At 42.5% G+C, this 26,795-nt stretch overlaps 1 protein-coding gene across 1 annotated transcript in view; it reads left to right on the top strand.

The window, feature by feature from the left end:
• The window catches only part of dock4b (dedicator of cytokinesis 4b), a gene marked incomplete at its 5' end in the record, with an annotated part of 85,346 nt that extends 60,483 nt beyond the window's left edge, over positions 1 to 24,863 (top strand). The window contains 16 exons of the mRNA XM_071540329.1: positions 411 to 497; positions 764 to 868; positions 1,137 to 1,278; positions 3,521 to 3,687; positions 5,898 to 5,984; positions 7,258 to 7,434; positions 10,420 to 10,503; positions 12,203 to 12,322; positions 12,631 to 12,752; positions 13,931 to 14,042; positions 15,452 to 15,533; positions 16,930 to 17,039; positions 17,210 to 17,282; positions 19,579 to 19,695; positions 20,555 to 20,619; positions 22,688 to 24,863. Of these exons, the coding sequence (XP_071396430.1) occupies positions 411 to 497; positions 764 to 868; positions 1,137 to 1,278; positions 3,521 to 3,687; positions 5,898 to 5,984; positions 7,258 to 7,434; positions 10,420 to 10,503; positions 12,203 to 12,322; positions 12,631 to 12,752; positions 13,931 to 14,042; positions 15,452 to 15,533; positions 16,930 to 17,039; positions 17,210 to 17,282; positions 19,579 to 19,695; positions 20,555 to 20,619; positions 22,688 to 23,152 (2,115 nt within the window). The remainder of the gene's footprint in view (positions 1 to 410; positions 498 to 763; positions 869 to 1,136; positions 1,279 to 3,520; positions 3,688 to 5,897; positions 5,985 to 7,257; positions 7,435 to 10,419; positions 10,504 to 12,202; positions 12,323 to 12,630; positions 12,753 to 13,930; positions 14,043 to 15,451; positions 15,534 to 16,929; positions 17,040 to 17,209; positions 17,283 to 19,578; positions 19,696 to 20,554; positions 20,620 to 22,687) is intronic.
• Positions 24,864 to 26,795: the final 1,932 nt, after the last annotated feature.

The raw sequence follows: 26,795 nt of genomic DNA, 5'->3' as shown, positions 1-26,795 counted from the left end.
CCGGTGCTGCCGCACAGGGATTAAAAAGCAGCAGGAAAGAAAAGCTTTTCATTTAATTAGCAAGTTGGCTGAGAGCTGCATGCACCTGCATGGAGAAGCATGACAGGTTATTTGACTCTTGATGTTGTTGGCTCACTAGTGCCATCCAGTGGAGGCAGTGAAGCTCTGCAGCACCACTGCAGAACAATGGGAAGGCTTGAAGTGGTTGCATCAGTTGAAAGTGGCTCCATTTCCTAATGCTTTATCCTTATTTATGCTGGTCTAAAATAAATGGACAGGGGTAAGTTTGTTTTGTTAGGCATCCAGCGTATTGCTTTCACCATGTTTTAAGATTGCATGCGATGAACATGAGGATGAATAAATGTGTTGTGTGTGTGTGTGTGTGTGTGTGTGTGTGTGTATGTCCTCAGTGTTGGGAGAATGGCATCATCCTGTGCAGAGAGCTGGCTGACCAATATGAGTCTTACTACGACTACAGGAACTTGAGCAAGATGAGGGTGAGTTGTTCACAATACATAAGCTATAGACAAGCTTCCAGAAGAACTACTGGTAGTTGAACTGACTGTTACCATATGATGAGGGGGTTAATTCAGAAAAACTACCCACAAAGAAAGCAATGTCATTCATATTATGTACCTACAAATGCATCTACAGATTTAAGCCTTAGTCAGTGCTATACCAAAACACTTGTTTTCTGCACCAGTTATATTACAAGCTATCGGTTGATACATGCATTAATATTGTCATTGATTTCCATTGCTAGATGATGGAGGCCTCTCTCTATGACAAGATCATGGACCAGCAAAGACTAGAGCCTGAATTTTTTAGGGTGGGCTTCTATGGAAAGAAGTTCCCTTTCTTCTTACGGGTAAGAAAAAGGCTCCTCCATATTTCTCTTTCTATCCTCAGTAGCCTGTTGAATACATTTACACTTTTACTCTGTCCAAAGAAGAAATAGACCTAGAAATAGCACAATTTTCTTATATAAGACACCTCCAGCATGAGGTGACATTCAGCAAATCCCATTCAATGTCATTTAATGATATAACAAGCCCTGCCCTCGGTGGCTGCAGTGGCAGTATGTGGCCACTAGATGTCAAGCTAACCCCACGCCGTCTTTGGCGCTCCCTCTGCAGAATAAGGAGTTTGTGTGCCGCGGCCATGACTACGAGAGGCTGGAGGCTTTCCAGCAGCGGATGCTCAATGAGTTCCCCCATGCCATCGCCATGCAGCATGTCAACCAGCCTGACCAGACCATATACCAGGCAGAGGCCCAGTGTATCCTTGGCTATGGAAAGAGGCACACACACTCACAAAAATTCATTCACACAAGCATAGACACACATACGCTCAAATACGTGAAAATGCATGTATATTGACACAGTACATTACACACACACACACACACACACACACACACACAGCATACTGTATTGCTTACCACATCCAGTGGCCTGTAATGAGCCAGACGCTATCACTCAGCATGCCTCGCTCTCCTTCCTGCACTCTCTCTCTTGTCTTTTTCAAAAATCCATTTACACGCATGCAGACACACGCACGCACTGTATTGCATATTACATACAGTCTAATGAGCCAGATATAATGAAGCGGTCCAATACACACCTCCCTCACACATACAAACACACACACAAATGCCACAAATGCTCACACACAAACCCATTTTCTGGCTCTAAGTCACACAATGAGCTGCACTATAACCGCATACCCATGCAGTGTGTTCAATATTCAGCGGTGTCTGTACGATATGGGAGCCATCTTAATTATTCACTCCAATGGATGGGACAGCTGTTGGCCCACATAGTGAGTGAGAGAAAGAGAGAGAGAGAGAGAGAGAGAGAGAGAGAGATAGAGTGAAGGAGGGACAGACAGAGAGAGTTGAAAGAGAGAGATATGTTCAAGTTTGAATGCTCATGTTTTATGAATAGTGCATTGTTGTGTTGTATGTGGACAGATTGCATATGTTCTTTTCATATTTATGTGTTTGCGAGCGTGTATGTACCTCCTTTCCTTACCGTGCTCCTAGAAGAGACAGGGATGATCTCACTGAATTAGCACACCGCTATGTTATCCTCACATATCGCGAATCAATCGAATCTCTCCCAGATTGCTTGCAAATCCATATCCCAGTGTCACTGCCACGCACGATCATGCATATTAATGTAATACAGTATGTTGGCTGTCCTAACTCATATTCCTGTGGTGGTAAAGGTGATCATCTGGGTGCGGGGTTTGCTCATGATGAAGTTGAGGTAGTGCAGTGCAGGAAAACACTGAATCACATCCCACTCAGCCATATCCTCCTCCGCTACTTGCACTGAACATTGAAAAGTCTTCTGTTTTTGTTCCAAAGAAGATAAAAAGAAAAAGAAATCCAAACTTTCCTCTTTAGCTCTTGTCTCTCTACCTTGTTCTTCTCTATCACACATCATGTGACATTGGACAGAAAGATGGAATCGGAGAGTAGCGCAGCAAAGGAGGATGTGGCTTTTACTGTGACAGGTGTGTGGGTGTGTGTGTGTTTACGGGATGGTCCGAATGCAATGGTTGTGTGCACATTCAGCTCGAAGAGTGACATTAATGTGTGTGAGTATAATATTGGTGAGTGTGTGTGTGTGTGTGTGTATGGTGTAAGTGTAGGTCTGTGTTTGTGTGGGTGGGTGGGTAGGTGGGTGGAGGGAGAGTTTTTGCCTGTGTGTACCTGTGTGTGTGTGTGTGTTTGTGTGTGGTTGCGTGTGTTTGTGTGTGTTTTGTATGGCTGTGTTTGCTGGCTCAGGGAGTGATAAAGTCAGACTGTGGGACAGTAAATATATCCTATTGAATATGTCTCTTTTTTATGTTCCTCTGTGTGTGTCTGTGTCCTTTTTGGGTTTAGCGTGTGTTACTGTGTGTGTGTGTGTGTGTGTGTGTGTGTGTGTGTGTGTGGCAATTGGCAGGAGCGCCAAAGAGCAGGGCAAAGCAGTTGGCAAGGGATTTTTCTCTGTCAGCATTGTTGGCAGTCACCATATATGGCGAAGGTGCTGTCTTTTGTACCCTTAATGCCATTTGTTTTCTTGATGTGTGAAATTGCCAGGTGTCCCGGTTGACATCCAGGCATTGCTCTTGTGTCCTTATTATTATATCTTCAGCAAGTTATTTCCATGTGGATATAAATAAAAGATGTGTGTGTGTGTGGGTGGGTGAAGGGCTAGGGGGTATTATTTCCTTTTTGTGTGACTAATTAAACTCAGAAGCTTGGAGAGCTGTACTCAAAGTACACACACAAACACACACAACCACACACTTTTTACCATCCTGTAAACTTTACCCTCTACCTGTGTGTGTGTGTCCTTGTCAGTTTTTTGTGTGTGTGTGTGTGTGTGTGTCTTTGTAAGTTTGTGTGCAGGGTGGTTGTCCCGACTTCTTCCAGGTCATTGGAAAATGTTCTTGTCCGTTTTAGCCTGCAGTGCTGCTTTCCCTTCTCTCTCTGTACTGTGCTCTCCTTGACGCCGCTTACCTCCAGACCTGCAGATCTACGCTGTGACCCCCATCCCAGAGAGTCAGGACGTGCTGCAGAGAGACGGTGTGCCTGACAACATCAAAAGCTTCTACAAGTTCAATCACATCTGGAGGTTCAGATACGACCGGCCCTTCCACAAGGGCACCAAGGACAAGGAGAACGAGTTCAAGGTAAAAAAGGGACAGACGTGCGCTGGATACACAGATGGACACATGATAACATGGGGAAACACAGCTCAAGTTCAAACATGCCATATGCATGACGCACACACACACACACACACACACACACAAAGACAGCAATATGATGCACACATTTCCCTGCATCTTACTGACGTTTCCTTCCCATATCCCCCTAAAAGTCTTTTCACACAAAGAATATGCCCTTTTTTGTGCAAAAATATAAAATCGACTTATAAAAATGTATGTAACCCCATGGCTGCTTGCAGAATGACTGCAAAATGTTCATGTAGTATTAAATAAGTAGGAAAAAAATGATTTTTTGTGGAATTTTGCAGAAGTTAGAATTATACATTTGTGAGCATTAGCATTTTTGCACTGCCTATTGGTGTGAAATGACTGTATGCTTTTTCTTCCCTCTCCCCCTATCTCCCTCGTTCATTGATCGTGGGCCTGTGTAGGCAGTGGTAGTTTGAACCTGTACTCAGGTATTAGTGTGTGTGTAGTTCATGTTTTATTCATGATGACTCCTGTATTGCTAATTAAACTCAGAATCTTGGGCTGTATTCAGAGCTGGACTCAACTTAGTGCAAATGAAGTCTTTGCAGCACACACACACACACACACACACACACACACACACACACACGCATAGCAGCTTGCAGCAGACACACTGACACACACACACACTGATATTATGCTTATAAAAATTCATGTCACACATTTGCACTTTGAATGTGCACACAACCACACACTTACACCATCTCACATGCACACATACACACACGCGCACGCACACACACACACACACACACACACACACACACACACACACACAGTCATTTCATCTCTCTTCCAACAAGGCTATTTGGCCAAATTGAATCACAATATCATACCTCCATCAGCACTAGAGATCTCTGGCCCTCAGGTGGGGATAATATGTATGATAAACCTTTGCTTGGTGACAGGAGTGTGCATCAGCCAGGATGTGGTGTGATCAGCTTATCCTAAAGTAGTTTAGCAGACTAATTTACATCCAGCTGCAAGAAAGCTGGTTGCTGTCTGCAGAAAAATACATCTCCGAAAGGTCAGAGTTTTGTTTTTGTCACATTTTCTTTTCAACTGACTGCTCTTAAAGCATAATTCATTTCAGGTGGGTTCCTGTCATCTGAAAAGCATAAAATCCATATCGGGCTTCAGGGTGGCATAGTAAATAGGAAGACCCCGGTTCAATTTCCCTGCGTTTGCACTCATCCGCCCTGCGTAAGTGTCCTTGAGCAAGACACTGAATCCAACTCCAATGTTGTTGGGTAGCTGACACTCTTGAGGAGGGGGAAAAGCAAACACATAATCTCCCTCTTGGGATCACTAAAATATAATTTTTACCATGAAAGTGCATTGGGTGCTTTAATTTCCGGGTAATAGCCACAGAAACTCACCTTTGCCAAAATATATAAGATTAAATTAATTACAGTCATATGGGCAGTTGTGATGTCTTTCAGATTTCAATCAGCTTCATTTAGCATAAAACAAAATGCTGTTGGGTCAAGGTGAGTAAAGGTTGTAGTGAGTAACTTCTAACTTGTAAGTTCTACCTATGTATTGATTGAGATCAAACATTCAACATTTACAGATACCTAAACTATACGTTGATAAGAAAATCAATGAAAAAAAAAAAAAAAACATTATTATTTAACTGTTTTCCATCCTTCATGTGCTCCAGTGTGTGTCTCTTGTTAGTGTTTGCAACATAGAAGAGAGAAGGTCATACGTGCTACAGTGTGTCAGAATCTATATTATGTTAATAGCCTAGAGTGAATCCTACATTTTCCATAGTGTGCACGCTGTCAGAGTACACTTCTGACCTTGTGGGATGTTGGCATATTGACAAGCATGCTGGGTGACAGGATAATTGCTGGAACATGAGTGATGATATAAGATATGCACATACAGTACCTTGGAGTGGGTGTCTGTCAGTAGGTATACCCACATGTTTTTGTCAAAACAAGAATCAATAATTATATTTGTGTGTGTGCCTGTGAGAGAGAGAGCATATTTTGTGCTTGCATGCACGTGTGGGTACTGCACATAAACTGTACATACACACGAATCGAGCATTATGTGAGAAGCGATAGCTTTTTTTGTATGCGTGTTTAGCAATCACTTGATACTCATAAGTGTTTGTGTGTGTGTTAATGCAGAGCCTGTGGGTGGAGAGGACGACACTGACTCTGGTCCAGAGTCTGCCGGGCATCTCCCGCTGGTTCGAGGTGGAGAAGAGAGAGCTGGTGAGTGTGACCAACTGGAAAACCACCAATATAGTGATCATGAAGATATAACTGCAATGCAATAACCCCACTCCCAGGCCAAACTGTGTTAGGGATGCACCGATAGCACTCTTTGATTGCAGATAACAATTCCGAGTACTGACAGCCACTACCAAGTATTGATCCAAGTCGTTACTTTCGGCAAACAATATAGGCCGAAGTCATTAGTTTGGGGCTGTAGGACACAAATGGTTTCCTCCGTTAGATAAATCTAATGTCCTGCTGTCTGTAACAAGTTAGAACATTACTGTAAGTTGCTTTCTGTTGATTTCTTTCTGACGTTCTTGCATGGTTCTTTGTATTGGATTTTACAATTGGGGAATTTTTCCAATACCGATGTCTAGTTTTATCCTGGTATCAGGATACTGCTACTGGTGTCGGTCCATCTCTACACTGCCTTAAAAATCCACTCAAATGCTTTGAGTCTTGAATCTACTCATTCAAATCTCTGAGGAGTGGGAGGATTTCAAATGCTGTTTTGTCCAGTGTCTGCAGAACATAATGCTCTGCCTCTCTCTGTTGATCTAAGCACATATTCTTTAGTGCATAGCTGTTAAGCATGGTGTGAAATTGTGGATTGTGAACCCAATGTTATTTTATGATGGTTATGCAGTGCAACAGCATATAAAATACAGAACTGGCAAAAGCTATATTAGCTGGAGGATTAAGCTTTGTGTGAGACGGAGCAAAGAGAAAGAGACGGAGAGAGAAAGAAACACAGGATGAAGAGAAGAACAAGAGTTTTTATGCACCCATGATTATGTGCAAAAGTAAACATAATTGTGTTTGTCTGAGTGAGGTGCTATGATTAAGAGTTTCATTCCAAATTAAGATCAATCGACTGCTCTCACAGCACTCACATGATTAGTAACATGAATGTAAAGCCCATTATGGGTTACAGCTATGAGTCAGACCTTTAAGTAGTAATCTGAGAGATGCTGTTGTTTTTGCTGGAAACATAGAACGCATCACTTCCTGTGAGCAAAGATTATTTTTTCCCGGGAAAGTCCTACCTGACAGCAGGTGTTTAGAACAGCAAATGTTAAAGCTTTTATGAACTGGGTATAGGTTGAAACACTGTTTATATGAAAATGTGGATTGTTTTTTAAGACCTTTGCTCATACAATAGTAATGTTTTGGATAGAATCATCTGCGCTCTTGAAAGACAGATTTAATGAAAAGCTTTGCAAAATATATATATAGCTGTTTTGGAATGACACCCTTCCTTCCACAGGTGGAGGTGAGCCCGCTGGAGAACGCCATCGAGGTGATCGAGAACAAGAACCTGCAGCTGCGGACGCTGATCACCCAGTGTCAGAGCCGGCAGATGCAGAACATCAACCCCCTCACCATGTGCCTCAATGGGGTCATCGACGCCGCCGTCAACGGGGGGCTGGCCCGCTACCAGGAGGTATGGATGGATAGAGGATGAGATTTGAGGGTTTGAGCGAATGAGTGGGAGTGGACCGAGTCGACAATATATGGATTGACAGAAGATGTATGAGCGTGGGTTTCAGTGGAGGGAGGGAGGGATGAACAGATGGATAGATAGATGGATGCATGAATGGATGAGTGGATGGGAAAAGGAGGGTTTGACCGAACGGACGAATGGGTAGAGGAGCAGGAGGGGGTGGATGGCTAGATGGACGGATGGAGTGTGGAGAGTGTGGAAGTCGGTAAATTAGATGGATGGGTGATGTATGAAGGGGTGGAGAGAGCAGATGGATAGATGGATGCGGGGAGAGAGAGGGGTCAGGTGGAAAGATGGCAGATAGAGGAGTCAGAGCAAGCGAGGGAGATGGATGTCTGGGTAATGGCAGGATGAATTAGACGGGAGTGTTTATGAAGCTGTAATATTATAAACCGAAGTGGTAGCAGACAGATGAACGTCTCGATAGGGAAAAATTGAAACAGAGCCAAGCCCACTGACAAACAATAATTTGCATGGGACTCCTTGATAGGAGAAGATGGCAGGATAACATCATTTTATTGAGCTACAGTGCAATTTCTTACCCGGGAGGAGCACAAATGAAGAAAAGAAGGACCAGGAATCTACTCAAGAAAATGACTCTTACCTTCAACGAACTGTGTGGACTCAGTGACTCGCTCTCAGTGTCGCATAGCAACCACACTTTCCCACTGGGAGTGCGTTTGTGTGTATACGTGCGTGTGTGTGTGTGCGTGTGTGTTTGCGTGCGCATGTTGGGTTGTGTGCAGAAGAGCGTGCCTCTGTGTAGAAATAGCTTATTAAGCTTAGAAAGATACTTGATTGATCAACAAAGGCAAGGGTCAGTGAAGTGCTCTCCACCCCATACCCCCATTATTTTGTTAGAGAAATTATACCATAAGGAATCACTTTGAACCCCCAACATATTTATAGATCAATCCCTTACTCTAATCCACTGTTGGCAGGATCAGAATGACTGCATTCACCAAGTACAATAAGTGTACAGGAATCTGTCTTGGTGCCATTTATGCATATATGAGATATTAACAACTAACAGCTGCTTTAAAAGGCAGCAGTGTGGTTGTTGTTACTTATAATCCATACTTTCATTTCATATAGAATTACATACAGTATATTTCTATTATTCTGTCTGAGGTGGATTGCGATGGGGCTGCTTTATCTTCAGCAATCACGCTGCCATTCATATCAAGGCTCATTTTTCTTGGAGGAATATTGCAGGGAATACCTCGCGGAATGCATCATAAATCTATTAATTTTATTTGCGTAATGCCGATTGACAGCTGTGGCGGTTCGCTCCGCTACAAATGAAGGAGAAATTGTCGTTATTAATATTCAGATTTATTGCTTTAGTTTGAGTTGGAACCCTTGAGGGAGAATGCTGTCTGATTTATTTCCCTCCCCTCGGCGTTCCATCTCTAATTGGACTTTTCTAATGATTTACTGAGCCACTCCATGGCGAGGTCCCACTCCCTGCAGCCCGACCAGAAATTTCCATCATTCGTGGAAGATTATTGATTATTTTTGCTGGCTTTTCCAGAGATCCTTGTATAGAATTTCCTGGTGAAACGTTGCACTTCTCTCTTTAAAATTACCACCTTGGCACTGAACAATGATGTTGCATATATACATTACATGGCCTTTATATGGTGTAATGATATTCAGCTAATAAAAAGCTAGTTCTGCATCCGTTTTTCATTTCCATCTGTCCACCTGTGTTAGATGTTTTTAATATGGGAGGAGAGGGAAGTCACACGCACTGCATACTAATATATGCAAGGTGGAACAACATGGTCTTTTGATAAAAATAGACACCTGAGAATGACATTTGTCTGGTATAATAGTGTTCTGGTGGCGGGCAGACCTCATAGTCAGACCATGCAAGCCACAGTCACATGCATTCACTGATAGGGATCTGTGTGTGTGTGTGTGTGTGTGTGTGTGTGTGTGTGTGTGTGTGTGTGTGTGTGTGTGCGTGTGCGTTCTTGTGTTTGAAGCAGCAGTGAGCATCTCCCCTCTTTGACTCTCATCTGCTTCTGTCTCTTTGGAGATAGACAGCCGTGTCCTTGGGAGAGGAACCATGCTGATCTTTTTGTGAACTTCCCCCTTACCTTTGAGTCCCTTTTTTTTTGTTTCCTTCTCTGGCAGATCTGAAAGCAGATTGTGAATCAGGTCTTTCATTGGTTTGTTGTCTCCCTTTTGTGTACTCCGATGCAGATTGAAAAGGATTCACTGTAATCTGTAGACACATCGCAAGTGTTGATGGCATTGTAAACAGCAGGGAGCTGGCGATTAATGTAGGGATGCGACAAAAACACTTATCATCATTCAAAGCAGACCTATGCATTTTTCATCTTATCTGTTTCTCTGAATCGTCTTTTTGAGGGAAATGTCTGGGAAAGCAAAAGGGATGCGCAGTCTGCAAGCCATAATCAAGTATGATATTGAAAACATTTCCTAGAAGACATGATCTGAACAGCGAGCAGTGATATGAATCCATGAAGACCGAGTATTTTAGAATCTGAGATCAAATTGGCTCCTAAGTCAAAGTAAAATGAATATAATCCTGTGATCTCACCAACAGTCCCAGATGGGCACGGTGTTATTATTATTTTCTTTTTTTAGCAGCTTTATACCTTTATTCTGGCCCTGAGCTTGATATTAACTCACAGTTAATATCACAACTCACAATAGCCAAGGCAGAAATATGTCCTCCCATTTGAGCAGTTGGATGTTAGTATGCTCTGTTTGCTCAGTTGCTTAGTTTGCTCATGAATGTTTTTCCAGGATTCAAAAAAAAAAATAAATGTTTGGACACTAATTCACTTTGTCAGCCCAGTGGGGATTCAGGTAATGCTGCAGTGCAGAAAGCCTACTGCTCAAACTCCTGGTGTGTACATAACGGATGTTCTGCGTTTTGCCTCCACATAGGCCTTTTTTGTGAAGGACTACATTATGAATCACCCTGAGGACGGGGAGAAGATCGGCAGACTGAGGGAGCTCATGTTTGAACAGGTTAGTGATGCAGATGAACCCGTGATGTCTACATATATGTGGATGATATGTGGATTCTGTGAACTTGAATGCTTGTTTTATGTATGTTCACTGCTACACTAATGATTATAATGATGATGATGATGATTATACTTTATTGTCAGATCCAGTCTGAAATTTTTCTTGCATCACAGCAGCTCCATTTTCAACATCACAGAAAAGACAAAAATTAAGACAGGACACAAAAATACATACATTCAACATATCATTACAATCACAGAAGTCAATATTCAAGGCCCTTCAACGTACATTTGATCTGGGATTAAGCTCCATATTAAATTTTAGGATTGACTGGTGTACAAAAGTGTGCTTCAGTCTAACCCTATTAAATGGTGGAACCCTATATCTCTGATTTGATGGTAACAATTTATATTCACTGTTCAGGACGTGGTTGGGGTCAGAGACAATGTTGTTGGCCAGCCTTAATATGTTATTATGGTAGGCTGATTCATAGAGTTTCTCAAGTCGTTGGCCTACAATCTTTGAGCAGATTTTTATTTGGTGGAGCAGTTTTGACTTTAAAGTAGTGGACAAACACTTGTACCATGTGTTATTACAATACTGTAGAACACTCATATTCACAGAAGTAAAAAACAAAAGAAGAATTTGTCTACTCGCCCCAAAAGACCTAAGGCGGCGGAGGAACCAAATTCTTTGTTTTGTCCTTTTGTAGACAGTTTCAATGTGGTCTTTCCAAGATAACAGATGGTCTATCATTACACCCAAGTATTTATATGAAAATACCTGATTGATTTTTTCATTATGGATAACAATAGAAACTTTATGAGAGTCAGATGGTGACTCTCATACAATCTCTTCCGGTTTCTTTGTGTTAATCTCAAGAGCATTATTATCACTCCACAACTGTATCATCAGAATACTTTAAAATATATTGATTTGGTATATCTGTATGGCAGTCGTTGGTATAAAAAGTGAAAAGCATGGCTGAACTCACCCAACATTGGTTGTGATGGCAGATGAAAGGGTTTTGTTCACCTTTACAATCTGTACTCTGTTAGTGAGAAAAGAGGCATAACGTGTTGTAAATGTCAGAAAGATTTTTCACCTGTGCCGAAACTTGAAATTGAACTTAAACTTGATAGTGATCAATGATAGGCTACCTTATTTTTAAGAGCAGTTCTTTTCAACTTCTAGCATGGAAACAAAGAAAATATCCATTTTAAGATGTCCTTTAATTTTTATATTGAGTATTAAAATCCTATTTTTCTTAAAACAGGTGAAAACAAATCTGCCAATAGGGTGAGACAGTTTCACTCGTTTCCAATGCAAATCAACTTATTTTGTGAATTTACTTGTATCAGGCAACATTTGAGTGAAGTGATCCGCCTTATTTCATGATAGTATCTCATTCCATTCACAGATTTTTCACTTATTTTTATGTATGAAAACAACAATCATTTACTCACTACTTGAGTAAAGGATTAAGATGGTTGTTTCTGCAGTGAATATGTTGACCTGCAACCTTGTTTTACACAATTAAGTAGGAGCAAATGAGCATCGTTTGAACACGTGTTTGGAAATAAAGAAGTTTAGGAATAATTAAAAGCTTTGCTGTTCGTTTTGTCCTGGTTCACATCTAGTGTCAGCAGTTTGGTCTATTTGTAGAATCAACAGACATTAACCGGTTTCTGTCTTACAGGCGCACATCCTGGAGTATGGCCTCGCTGTGCATGAGAAGTTTGTTCCCCAGGACATGAGACCTCTCCATAAGAAGTTAGTGGACCAGTTTCACCTGATGAAGTCCAGTCTGGGCATACAGGTAGGGATGAGTTAAACAGTTTTTAAAGATTCAAAATAATCTTAATCCTACAGGTTTTACACCATTTCTGCTCCATTCATTAATTCAAGTCTTCAAATCTCTCAGGAAGCAGACGATCTATGTGACAGCTCAAACTGACTGCCGTGTTAAGACTTCTGGGCGAAGGGGTTAAGTCCTCCGAGTGAAAGGCTACCCCTCATTAAGCACCCCTGCTTCATCTGCAGTAGTGTGTTTCATTTGCATACTTCACGCTGGCACAACGAAGCATATAATCATGTGCACTTTCTCCTCTCCAATGAAAACCCCAGGAGTTTCCGGCCTACGTGCGCGCCAGCCCCGTGCACTTCACCAACGGAAGCCCACGCACATGCAGGAACTCTGTGCCCAACATCATCAGCCCAGACGGGGGCAGAGGGGTTGCCAGGCGCAGGTGACAAACTGTTTTCCTCTTCTCCTCTTCTCCTCTTCTCCTCTTCTTTTTTTTTTTTAAAAGCCCCATCCTTAATTGAACCACCGTCAGCGTCTTTGCTTATTTCTTGCATTTCTCTGATTGAACTGTCAAGGAAAATATATGATTTTTGAAAGCGTGTATGGTTATTTACTTCTTTATTTACATTTAAATGTCCCCTGAAAAATTGACCTGTGTTTTGAATTACAGTGAGAGATGGGGAAAAAAACAGCTAATTTTCCATATCAATCCTTAAATTTATATGGCTACATAAATTCTGGATTTGAACTTTAAATTCTTCTCTTCTCCCATATCGTCTAACCTTACTCTGCTTTCTCATGACATCATACCCTGCACTCTTCTGCCTCCAACTTATCCCTTTTCTTTCCTTTTTTTTCTCCCCACCTCACCTCGAACACCATGCTCTTTTCCTTTGCTCTCTGGTTCCTTCCTTTTCTGTACCGGTGTGGCTCCATCTGGGCGTAGGTGGGGCGACTGGCACCCACAGGGAGAGTTCTGTGTGTGTGCTGCCAGGCCAGCGGGCAGACTGTGTGCATGTGTGTGTGTGTACATGTGCGAGAGTGTGTGTGTGTGTTTTGATGTGCTCAGTGACCCTGCCATCCTGTCTACCTGCGACATTCTGCCTCCACAGCCTCATCCCAGGGGGCACAGACACACACGAAGACACAGACACAGACACACACACACACCCAAACACACACACACATATGCCTCAATCTTTCACTGACATTTCTCTTATTGGGTTCTTGATTTTTTGGTTACTCTGTTTGCCAATACCAAATTGGGCTAGTATTTTTTCGGGTATTGCTCTCATCTTGCTTGAAGGCGCCGATGTGCTTGGTTTCTATCTATTTTCTCACAGTCTTGATCAAATATTGTGATTTCTGCATCTGTTATCTTCTTCTAATCTTACATTGTCTGCTTCTCTTTCTCCCTTTTCGTCTTGTTTCTCTGCTCGTCTGTCTGTCTGTCTGACTTTCTATGACTCACATTTTATTCTCGGTGAGTGAAACCTCTCAAAGCTAACGAACCACCATGTATCATAACCTGTAGTCCCATTTTACTGAAAACATTTTATCATAATCATCTCTCTTTCTCTCTCTCTCTCTCTCTCCCTCTCTCTCCCTCAGTCCCCTCAGCTACCCTGCGGTGAACCGCTACTCCTCGTCCTCCCTGTCGTCTCAGGCCTCCAACGAAGTCAGCAACATCACAGGGCAATCAGAGAGTTCGGACGAAGTCTTCAACATGCAGGTACTATGTCTCTCTCTCTCTCTCGCTCTCTCTCTCTCTCTCTCTCTGTCTGTCTCTCACACGTATTCACACCCACACACAAACCTACACTCACGCCTACAGACACACACAGAGGCTGAATACCTCTGAAGGCATTAGATTGAGTCCACATCCCAACATTTACCCTCCTGCTCCCTACCAATCTCACTTTCAATACTTTTCTCTCTTAATTTATCACTTTAATCCTCTGTTTTTCTTCCACCTTGCTCCATTCTGTCCTCATCTCTTTTCCCTCACACTCTGTCTCCCTCTTTCTCTCTGCTTGTTCGGGAACCTCATGCGGCCGACCAAATTGTCATGATTATATCAAATAAGGAGACATTGCTTTGTGTGGTCTGTCCAGGGAGCTCGCTAGAGTTAGGCAGTGATCTAAACTAGATTTGTCCAATTCAGAAAGCAGCCGACAACTCCTGGCAAGCTGTCTGCTGCACCTGGCAGGCCGGGAAATACCGGGAAACAGTGGAAAACAGGATGGTGTGAAGCATGTAGGCGGGGAACTGACCTGTACCTGTATTACCATTATGCATTACGGTGATGGTGGTGATGATGATGATGATTATTGATTATATTTCCATAGCATATTTCAAGTTACAAAGTGCTGTAAAATAAAAGGAACAAACAACAAGAGGTAAAACACCATCCATCCACAAATACTCAGCTATAATAATAAGACCTGCACCGCTGAGTCCATTAATGCCTATAGCTTGTTAAGGCCTATTATGTGAAATGATAGGCACAAATAACTACATTTAAAAAAAAACCTTTGCCTTCTTATAATGTTGCTATTAGTTTACCAGGCTGTGTGTGTGGTAAACTAATAGCAAAGCTAATATCAGGTAAGCCAATAGAATAACGGTTAGAGAATGAAGCCTGCAGGACATATAATGGGATAGCTACAGTTAATTGGCATCCTTGCACTTTCTGCCCGGTCTTCAATTACTTTTTTTTTTAACCGTCATTTACCCGTGGAAGATTTGCTGAGCACGTACGCCCTGTTTCAGCAACGCTCTGCTTCACATTCATTCAATTTCATACATCCGCATGTGGGGGCTGCCTAGTTGTACCATAATCTTCTACTTTTGGCCAACAGCTACTCTGGAACAAGGAAAGAGCTCACTTCAGTGGTAGTTACGTGAGGAAAGAGCATTACTCATTTACTCCCCCAGCTCAGATTTGCACAGCTTGTCCAGGGATTCAAACTGGCACCCTTCCAGACCTTCCACACAACCCTCAAGACTTGGCATAATTTGCAATACCATATCATAAACTAAGCTAATTTATGTTGTTGTTGTGTATAATGTGTTCATGGATACCGATGATGTTCTGGTTGATGATAATAATGCAGTTATTGTTGTTTTTCCCCCCTTCAGCCCAGCCCATCTACCTCAAGCCTCAGCTCCAACCATTCTGCCTCGCCCAACGTCACCAGCTCAGCCCCGTCCAGCGCCAGAGGTAAGACTGGCACTCTGCAACAAAACTCATTTTACAATGCATTACATTATAGGCATGTAGGTGAACACTGAACATGGGGACCGAACCTGTGACCTTTCAGTGATGGGACGTTCTCTCATTCCACTAGGACACCCTGCCTGTAGAGGTTAGCAAGGTTTTGTTACATCGCAGCCAGGCTTACACCAGGGACAGCAGCAGGAGAGTGAGATGAGACAAAGGGAGGAGACAGGTGGATAGACTGGGATGAGATGGAATGGAAAGTCCGAGAGAGACCAGAAAAAAAAGAGAATACAAAATGAGCGGAGATGAAAAATGGAATGGGCTGAGACGGGGAGACAGATGCTGTTGAGAGAAAGATGGAGAAAATGAAAGAGCGAGAGAGAGAGCAAAGGATGATTACAGCTCTGTGGAGTGTGCCTCTTGCCCTCAAAACAAGCTCCAGTCCAGCCCAGCCTAGGCCATACTAGCCTCTACCACAGTGGAGTGTGAATATATAATGTCCTCTCTTTCCGCCTTCTTATCTCGCCGCACTCGGATGTGCCAATTTGTTTCTGCCTGATCCACATCATAAAAGTAAGAATATATGAAGACGTTTATGGAAGCGTATACACTCCCCCTTGGCAAGCTGCTTGCAGCGGGCGGTGCCCTTATAAAAATGGCCTCTGTCTACCCATAAAGACTGTAGAGAATTATTGCCTAGGCGGTGTTATCTGAATGGGACCAAGCGATGGGTATCTCATACTCTTATGATAGCCATCCCAAAGCTATCGCACTCACTAATGGATCACGATCTATAGCCAGCGTCAGATGAGGGAAAAACCATTTGAAGCTGTTTGTGCAAATACAGAGAAGGTTTGAGCAAGTGTAGGTGTGTGTATGCGTGCACGTGCGTGTGTATGTGTGTGTGTATGTGTATGTATGCTTGTGTGTGTGTGGTGGGGTTTTGTGTTTGTCTGCGTTTGTGTGCCTAAGTGTGTGAATACTGTGCATATTAGGCCTACTGTATGTTCCTGTGTTGGGGTTTGGCTTGTAATTCTGTCTCTGTCTCTCTGGCACCAGCAGTGCGATTGTCCAATCCAGCAGAGGAGGTGACGGGGGTTGAAGGCGGTGGGGGGAGGGGGGCGGGAGGGGTGAGGGGTGTGGGGTGTGGTGGGGTGAGACCAGGCCATTTATCATGTTGTGGAGCTAGTGAGGCAGAAAAAATGGTGGATGGGCTTGGAGGTAGAAAGAGAGATTGGCCTTTCCTGATTGCCAGCATTTGTGGGTAATAGTCTAACACCTTGCTGCTATTTGGTCCCTTGTGTGTGTGTGTGTATGCTTGTGTGTGTGTGTGTGTGTGTGTGTGTGTGCGTGTGTGTGTGTAACCACTCTAACACCTCTTGCTGTCGACCCCCAGGTTCACCCCAGATGGCAGATAAACACAAGCATTCCAGAGAAAACGCCTGTCTGTCTCCACGAGAGAGACCAGTTAGTGCCATCTTCCCCAACCCCCTGGACCCTGCACAGGTTAACACACACACACACACACACACACACACACACGCACACGTGAACAAAGCTTATCCTCTATATTTTCAGGTTGCTTTTCGCTTATGTTATCCTTTAAACAGCACACTTACAATAAACTCCTTCATGCTGTATGTATTTGTAGTAATTTGAACTACTTCTCCGTGCAGAGAGCCCCTCCTCATCAGATAGGTGACACCACTCTACCAAGGAGTGACCCCAACCTCTCAGCACCAGATAAAGGTAAAACACCACATTTAACACAATCTTGTACAGCCTCCTCCTCAGTACACACTGGACTGTCCACTCGACTCTCTCAAAAGACACTCTCGCTTTGCAGGGAATCCCTTCCAACAGAGTCATTTTCAAATAATAATACCAGTATGGGTTGATGCGGTGAAGTAGTGCTCTTGTAAGGTGTAGCCTTTCATTAAGAGGAGCATGCTCTCTCATTCTCCATCACCATCTCCAAACCCCACCCTACATCTACCTGCCATGATTCCTGTAGGAATTCAAAACAATAGCTCTCATAAGTGGAGCGGAACAATGCAGGGGCTTTGCAGCAATGCGGCCGAGTCTCTAAGTATTATTCATTGATGCTTATGTCATCGTCCGAGTGCTGTGTGTACCTATGAGGCCACGGCGGCGGTCATCTGTCCAGACATAGAGTGTGTGTGACAGGTTGACCACAGAGTGTCTGGAGGCATCTGTCTTCACACAGCTGCTTCGGGGACGACCTACTCAGGACACACACACACACACACACACACTCACAAACACACGGCCGGCTTTTTCTTCTGTTTCCTAACCAGACACACTGTCTAGATTAGAGCTTTTCATCTTCCTTCATCCTGGAAGAGTAATAAAACGGCAGGTAGTATTCCTGCAGTGCTGATGGACGTGTGTGACATTCATATGTATGAAGGCATATCTATTAGTTGTGCTCTTTTCCTCTCCGGAGTCGTCATTTAGCTTGGCGCAGGCGAGAGGAGACGCATATTTTTGCATTTTCTGGGAAAAATATGCTGCTGAATTAAGACTGAAAGCTGACCCCCCATGTGTAATTAAAAAAAACTGAACAGTTTGATTGCTTTCTCTGAACTTTAGCAAAGCTCTGAGAGTATAAATTTATTTCTTCACATCAACTAAGATGAGAAATTTATATCCCACCTTTCAAATTTCATCCTCTACCACCTTGCACAGCTGATGTACACATGGTGGTGAAAGTCACAGTAATAAGATGCGATTTCTCCGACTGATTCTGTGATTTTATCATCGATACCACATTAAGGAGGATGCTGCATGAGCGGAAATGCCAAAAAACAGTCGAGCGGCTTTCAGAACTGCTTGTGGAATAATTAGGGAGGAATGTGGATGAGACACTTTGAAGTAAAGAGGGAAGAGTTTGGATGTGTTACTTTCCCTGCGATTCACACAAACAGACACACCCTTTTCCGTGTGATTTAAGCGTGAACTGTAAATAATGCAGCGATAGATATAGCTGAATTACCACAATATATTAACTCGACACCTTGTGCATATGACGATGAAGACGGGTGCTAGAATTCACAGAGAACCTGTGACTGTATAAAGGTGCAGTTTGTCAGATCTCGTGCTGCAAATTTCTAATTACAACTGCAGCTAAAATACACATAGTGTCTTTGAAATATAGCGCTCATCAGACACCACTTTGCCTCTTAACACTGGAATGGCCAGGCTTTTGAACTCTGCTCTGTGGCCAAGTTAGTGTCAGGCTACTGCAGCCTTATAGATGTTTTGTGACCTGACCAATCATCCCTGACTCAGTTTTTTTTTTGTTTTATTTGGACCTCTTTTAGCCCAAGGGCTTATCTTCCAAGAGTACATCATTTTAAAAACAACACTTATAGATATAAAACATCAGCACCAACAACAAGAGAGAGAGAGAGAGAGAGAAAAAGACAGAGAGAGACAGAGCGAGAGAAACAAAGAAAAAAAAGACAAAGCAACATTCAAACGGAAAATGTAGCAATAATGAAAAGACAATGTTAGTGACATGAATTCCAGATTTTTATGGTCAGAGATGACTGACTTCTGCTCTATCATTACCTTTCTTTTTTATGTCTGCACATTTACCATAGACTTAAACATTCACCAGGTTCAAATGTTACTGATAGCTCCTTCAGAACTTAACATCCTTATTAATGCTGCCCTAAAAAGCTGAAGAGCAAATCATGACACTGAGAGTCCTGCCAAAGGTTTTGTTGGTCCTCAAGTGGATGACACATAGTTTAATATAAATTTAATAGTATATTTTTTGTTGATATGAAATCTAAACCCTAGTCTTGGTCTTTGACTTTTATTGTAACTTGGCTTTGTAGGGCAGAATGTATTCTTAACAAATGATAATAATCCATTGATAATTTTTAGTACACTGTCAGTTATCATAGCATCCATCTCAATAGAAATGTGTATTGTGATCACTGTGTTCTTCATGTTGTCTTGTGTAACTCAATGACCTGTTGATTGATGTGTGATGTTTCTGTGTGCTGTACCAAAGTGAGACCCACACCCAGTAGCTGGAGCCTAGACAGTGTCAAAGAGGGCGCTCCGTACTTCTCTGACTCTGTGGGCAAATTTCTATGCCCTCCTGTCCCTCCTAGGCCACCGTACTCAGGTAAACTGGCCAACCGCAAAATAAATCCGCCGCTGAGGAATGGTACTAATTCTGCGCTCCGGCTTTTGACACCTGGTGCTTTCTCCACCTCTTCTGCTATGGTGTTTTCCTATCTGCCGCTCTCAGCTACTATCTCCTTTTTTTCCCCTGGCTTTCTTCTCCTGTTAACAACCACATGAATGATAATACCAGCAGCGTATCCTCTACTAACCTGCTTGAAATGTCGATGTTTTATGTTTTAGTCCAGCTGAGAACAAGTGCGCAAATCTCTTTGGACTTTCAGAGGGCCGAAGTCAATCCCATTGAAATTCCAGTCAATTCCTGGATTTGTTATTTTTTCACCCCCCTTGAGAAATGCATGTCATACATTTCAACAACAGTTTTCTCCACCATCGACCCAAACTCTGTTTTAGTTATTCATTTATTTACAGATGCTACAGTGTTGACTTATTCCCTAGTGCTTTCTGATGTATTGCACTGCCCAGCAGCGTAATAAGCAGATGGAGTGTTTTTTTTTTTTGTTTTGTTTTGTTTTTTTTGCCCTCACTGCATAGAGAAGAAACAGCTGTTGGATGTAGAAACAGCTTAAGGCAGCCTAAAGGACCTGCAGCACATCAGCGCTTATTTGATTCATTGATGCTTTAAGCTACTGGCCCTCTCAGCTCTATGTGTGTATGTTTGCGTGACTCATGCTGTGTCATCCTGGTGACTGGTAGAAAAGGGTCGTCTAATTTGAATTTGCCCTCTTTTCCTCTCTCTCTCTCTCTCTCTCTCTCTCTCTCCCTCTCTCTCTAACTCTCTCTCTCTCTCTCTTTTTGTCTCTCTCTTGCTCTCTCTCTCTCTTTCGTCTGGCTGTCAGCAGGCTCCTCAGCGAAGAACATGAGGTCGCAGTCACCTGTTTCCACGTCCAGATCGCCGCAGAAGGTTGGTTCTGTTCCCGTCAATCAGTTTCTCTGTCTGATGGTCAGTCGGTTGGTCAGGGTTTTTGTCTACTCTCTGTCTCTATGTCTCTCTGAGTCAGCCTGACCTTGCTCAGCCACAGCCTCAGGCCTTTGTCCTGCACTGCTAACAGCCCTACTCAACAGCTCCAGGGTCTTTGTCCTAGACTGGGTCAGCTCATGGCCCGGGAAACTTTGCATCCTAGTTCACTGAAGCTGCCGAGTATGTATTTTTATCCCAGGGCGCTTTTTGTTGAGCATACACCAGTTAAACACAGCTGTTGCCCACTGTGTTCAATTTTTTGCTGTGACAAAATATCGCCTGAACCTGCCTTTCATAAATATGAAAAAACAGGTGAATTTGATCAACTTCACCAGATGTCTTTGTCTGTGAAGTTACATTTAAAAGATGAAACCCCATTTGTTAGTTATTTTGGGTATTTTTTCCTCTAAGAGAAGTGATGTGATCACACCTCTGTGTGCTGTACTGAATGTACCCTACAGCAGGTGTTGACTAATAAGTGTTGAACCAGGTTTTAAAATATCATCTCAAGTGTTTTTATGTTCATCTACAGATAAATTGATCTCGCATGGTCTCTGAGCTCTGATGTATTGTTAATGAGCCTCTTAGTAGTTAATACCAGCCTGCATATGCAGAGGAGGTCTAGAAAAGGTGAACAAGCAAAGCACTGAATGAGCATTTAATGAGGGTAAAAAGTTGTTTTGAAACTCTGTTTGACGTGCCGAGGCTTGTCTCCTGCTAACAGTTATCAGTGTGTTCTTTGTGAGCTTGACACAAGCAACAATGCTAAGCTCCCGGCTGTGTTGTGGGTGCGAAGTCTTCTTACATGTGACAACTACCAAGAATGTGGTTGTTTGTGTGTGCTTGTGTGTGTGTGCTTATGTGTTTGTGCTTGTGTGTGTGTGTGTGTGTGTGTCTGGTCTGTGTGTGTGTGTGTATGTACGCGAGGTAGAGAGAGAAAGAGAGCGAGACAGAACAACTCCTGAAACCGATGTGTGAGTGACAGCTCAGCACTCAGCATGCTCTGTCAATCAGGTTTGTGTGTGTGTACGTGTGTGCGCGTGTGTATGTGTTTGTGTGTGGCTGCTCTGGTAAGAGCAAAGGCCTGGAGCGAAGCGCTAAGCTGCCCATCACAGCACAGCCAGGGACAAGTCCTCTATAGACCTCCAACAGGCTCTATTACCTGGCACATGCACATGCACACACACACACACACACACCACAGTGCAGCCAGGGGCCCATTACTAAAGCCACAAACCCCAGGACAGTAGTGAACCAGCAGAAAACACACTGTACCGGTCTGACATTGTTGCAGTGTTACTCTTCTCCAGAGGTAGAAATGATATTTAGTAGTAGTAGCATCTCTACGGAAAGGAGGTCAGGAGTTTACATGTTTACAAGATTTTCAGCATGCCAGACACAAATGTGAAACCGGCATGTCGAATGGTTACTTCTGATTGATGACTGGAATCCTCTTTGTGTGTGCCCCCTGTAGCGTGAGCGATACAACCTTACTGATCAATTGTACTCTTCACTAGGCTCAATTAAGTGTAAGCAGATATAATGGCAGCATCGTGTAATTGCTTAGAAAAACATTTTGATGAGCGATCGGATTCTAGAGTCGGGGAAGCGCGGCATATTGTGTTTTTTCGTCTCAGTGCACAGGACCAGTTGATGAAGTGGAAAAACCTGGCCCTCTCAATCTGTTGAGTGACTCTTTTATTAAGTATTTATTGTTTCTATACAGCTGTGTCAGCACACGTGTGAGAGAGAGGCAGAACAGTGGATGTAATGTGCACAGTATGGTCACAAGGACTTACCATCTCTGGCTCCTTAGATTTTAGGCATGAAAAAATGCTAAAATCATGTCCGACTATGTATGTATATTACAATTCTGTGATTGCCTTAAGATGTAGATGCAAAGTAATGTTGTTCATCTCAACTACAGGAGTCTATACAATGAAAAAGCATATGAACAATACACCAGAAAAGAAGTTCATTAGGTTTCTGGTTGTCCTTTCTCTCCCTCTAGACCACGGCGCCACCTTTCACCCCTTCGCCCACCGAGTGCCAGTCAGCCGGCCTGGTCTCCAACTCCCCCGTTCTCTCCGGCAGCTACAGCAGCGGCATCTCCTCCCTCAGTCGCTGCAGCGTCTCGGAGGCTTCGGGCACTGAGCTGCCCGCGGGCGACCACCCCACCCACCCGCTGCCCCTGCCCCCCGCCCCCGCCACCATGCCAAACTCCGTCTCCAGCAGCTCCGACGAGCCGATTCGCAGAGAGAACAAGACGCCGCCCCCCTACAGTGTGTATGAGAGGAACAACCCCCGCAGGCCCGTGCCGCTGCCCCACAGTCTCTCCATCCCCCCCCAGACGGACCCCCCGGCCCTGCCACCCAAGCCTCACCAGCTCCGCACAGGCAGCATGAAGCTGGACGGGACCTCCGACCCTCGAGTCCCCAGACCCAGGCCTCTGCCCAGGAAGGTCTCCCAGCTATAGGTGCTGGTTCTGGGCCGTGGATAGGGCGAGGGCCTGGGCTGGTAGTAGTGGATGGAAGAAACACACTGGCGCATTTTGCACTTTTCTACTGGGCACTCACTTGTTTTTTTGATCTTCGGTTTGACACTCCTGACCAATATACTCCAATGAAAGACATAGGCCTATAGATTGACAGGCAGTCAGAAACTGAAGAGACTGTCCCGTTTTGTATTTACTAGGGGGCATTGCAATGACTTTGTCATTCCGCACTTTTAGCTCTAGTACATACCATAGCTCACCGTGGTCATCTCAAAATATGTTTACCGGAACATTCTAAAAAAAAAGACAGTTTTGATAGATGTAATAATCCCAATATATGTATATTGGTATATATGAGAAGTGTTTTTGCCTTAAGTATTGGAAACAGAGTCTTTTATCCGTGAGTCTTGCACGTTTTTTAAGTACTCCGTACTTTTGTATACTGTATGGCTAAAAAGGTGCTAGAGGTCTCGCGTATGCATTTCAGTGAAGTGTAGTAGACAAGGGTGTGTTCCCATAGTCATATCCACACAGGCAATGGATATAAGTTGCTGTTATACGTGAATTTTAATATTCTGACAAAACTAATGGCCCTATTATAGGATTTTTACTCATTGATATACAAAAGCTTGATCAAGGACACTTCAACACAGTAATAACAGCAATTTTGAGTCTTATTTTATGAAATCCAGGTATATGTAAATCAGAAAACTCAAGAGGTTTTCAGTGTGAAATTGCCACCATAACAAGCCACTCTACCATCCTTCTCTCACTAGAATCTGTTAAAATCAGCCTCTTATCTCTCCAGCAAGTCCCCAGTCAAGAATTGCTCCTCCTTCACATTTGAATCATAAGCCTACACCAAACACACAGGTTAATGTGACCGCTGCTGAGTGTTTAGGAGCTTGGTTTTGTCATTGCCCTGGAATCTGTCAGAGCGGCAATCGTGAACACACCCTGTCCCCTCCTGCATGATGTACATGACAACAGATCTTTAGGGGGTTTTACCAAGTATTGTGCCAAAGGAAAATGAACAGTATGCTGTAAAGAACCCTAGAACTTTTCGGAACTGGAACCTGGAAACGAGAAACTTGGAAACGCTCAGCTCAAAGAGACAGACATTTTTTTTTAAGCTGATTTGAAGAAAGATACAATTTTGAAACTGATTTTATGTTGACACCCAAAAATCCTGACTAAACTGTAGTCGACTGATTAGAGGTAACTTTAGACAAGCACAAAAGAGATTTTATCATCTGTATTATGACCAGTACTGTTATTAAGGACTCTATTTGACAAAGCAGTAATTAGAATAGAACAGAATTTCATGTCTAGCTGCCACTCTCTAGCCCGTCAGCGGCAACCCTACAAAACATGAGGGCTGACGCTCTATTGGAGAAGCTTTCGGAGAAACGTTTTCAAACTAATTGTTGTATAGTGAAATATTTGTACAGTTGAGTATGAGATTTACTTTCTGTTCGGTTTAAAAAGATGGATGTCAGTTGACTGCACTATAATTAGTCGCCCAGTTCAACCACATTTAGGCAGTGAAGTAAGTGTTCTGTGACAAGCAGATTTGACACTGTTTTGTAAAAAAGAGGAAATTTTAGCATAAAATATTGATCACTCTTAAATTCCGTGCAACATTTTTTTTTTTTTTTTTTTGGAAATTAACTTCAGTATTGTTTCTATGTTTCACTTTTGTATGGTTAATTTACTTTTTGATTTGTTGTGAATTTTTGGGATTAAATATTCACATTAATCAGTACTTGAGAAATTGTAAATTATATGATGAGATTGTTGTAAGTATGCCAAATATAGTACTTTTGTGTATTACTATTAATGTAAATAATGTGTTTTTAACAAAATGTAGCTATAACAATTTACAGCTTTGAATGTTGAAACAGCAAATTATTATTATAAATGTTCAAAATTTTATGGTTTTGTGAGTGTAGAAAAACTAAGGTCATGCATAACAACACCTAACACATTTACAAGTTCAATAAACTGCCCTATGTAATAAAAATGGCTTGATCAATAGTTTTATAATTTATTATAATTTAGTCATCATAAGATCTCAGAAGTTGGTGACTTGTGACTCGAGTGTGTCTTGTCATACTATAGTGTATGTTCAAATGACATTTTCATTTTACTATCAGGCAAAAAGGCTCCCTTCACAGTATTTATGTGATTTATGAATTATGAAGTATGTATAGATGTTCATGTGGCAGGCTTTGTATTGCTCGGTGTATGCAGTTTCATCCTAAATCCCACACCTTAAATGTCCACACACACCTTAGATCACTTCCTGCTTTTGAAGGAAATAGAAAGTGAGCAAAGGCAGGGAGGATGAGGGAAACCTAAAAACATGAAGTGGCTATTTATTTTATTTTTTTATTTTAATGAGAAACATGGTAACTATAGCACTCTATTACAACTTGCTTAGGTAAGGGAGAGTTTTGGTTTACCTCAGACAAGAAAAATAACTAATGAAATGATTTGTGGATTTTAACTTCCAAGGTCTGTATGGAATATAGTTTCACTTGATCTTTGCTTTTGCTTTAATTGATGAATTCTTTGGATTCCTTGAAGCAAACTACAGAGACTGACCTCAACAGATGCGGTAAGTTGAGTATTTTTCATACAAGTGGTCAGACTTTGTCTTTGGGGTCTAAAAGCACTCCACTGACCTTTTGGGAAATTGGCCCGTTGGTCAACTTGCCCTTTATGTGAAGAGAGGACTGGCAAAAAAAAAAAAAAAACTCAACTCCGGATTACTGAAAGGTCTGTCTTCTTATCTTAGACAATGCTAGTTGCCTACGGGCACTTAACGTAATGCTAACGCGTTAGCATACACAGAACAGATATTTACCAGAGACACTAGATGGTTTCGGTGGTAACGTTACTCCTGTGTAACATGCGAAAGGTGAGTTGACCCATTAACTTCCCAAAAAGTCGATGGATGTTTTATTAGCCATTATACATATTATTTAACAACACTGACTGTTACTATAACCTGCGATACTATGCTAGGCTACAGTATTTTAGTCTAACATACAGTAAGTAGGGAGACTATGGAAACTATGTGAAACAGCCAGCTTTCTTACAGAATTTCACTGTCCAGTCAAAAATCAGCTGTTGAAGGCACCAGTTTCTCCAAAAATAATACAGTTCATGCATACCTATAAGCAAATGTTCTCATATCCCTATATCCTTGGCTTTTTGTCTCTTTAGGCTGGTGTTATTGGGCACAGTGTCTTTTGGTGCATCAAAGACAAAGGAACAACTGGCAAACCATGGAATTAATTAATCTATTTATGGAAATAATGGCCACTTGGTGGGTTGGATGTATGCTGCCATGAGGGGTGGATGCTAATTATTTATAAAATGTCTGTGAGGTATGTATGTTTGCATTAAGCAAGGCAACTGCCAACTGCTGGCATGCATTCTACATAAACATAAAGACAGAACAGCTCAGATTGAGTATTAAGTACTATTAAGATTTCACATTGGTTGTTGAAAGCCTGAAGAATCTTTTCCTGGCACCTACTGTACATGGTTCAGAGGCTAAATATGTTTATGAGTTACTGGTGTGTGATAGGAGAAGACACATACAACCAAGGGAGCA

This window comes from Centroberyx affinis, unplaced genomic scaffold (assembly GCF_046629955.1).
Source record: "Centroberyx affinis isolate AG114_WGS23_722 - 3 ecotype Tasmania unplaced genomic scaffold, CSIRO-AGI_Caff_v1 ptg003610l_1, whole genome shotgun sequence".
Lineage (NCBI taxonomy): Eukaryota > Metazoa > Chordata > Actinopteri > Beryciformes > Berycidae > Centroberyx > Centroberyx affinis.
The sequence above is the reverse complement of the archived record's forward strand: the minus strand, read 5'-3'. Positions and strand labels throughout refer to the sequence as shown.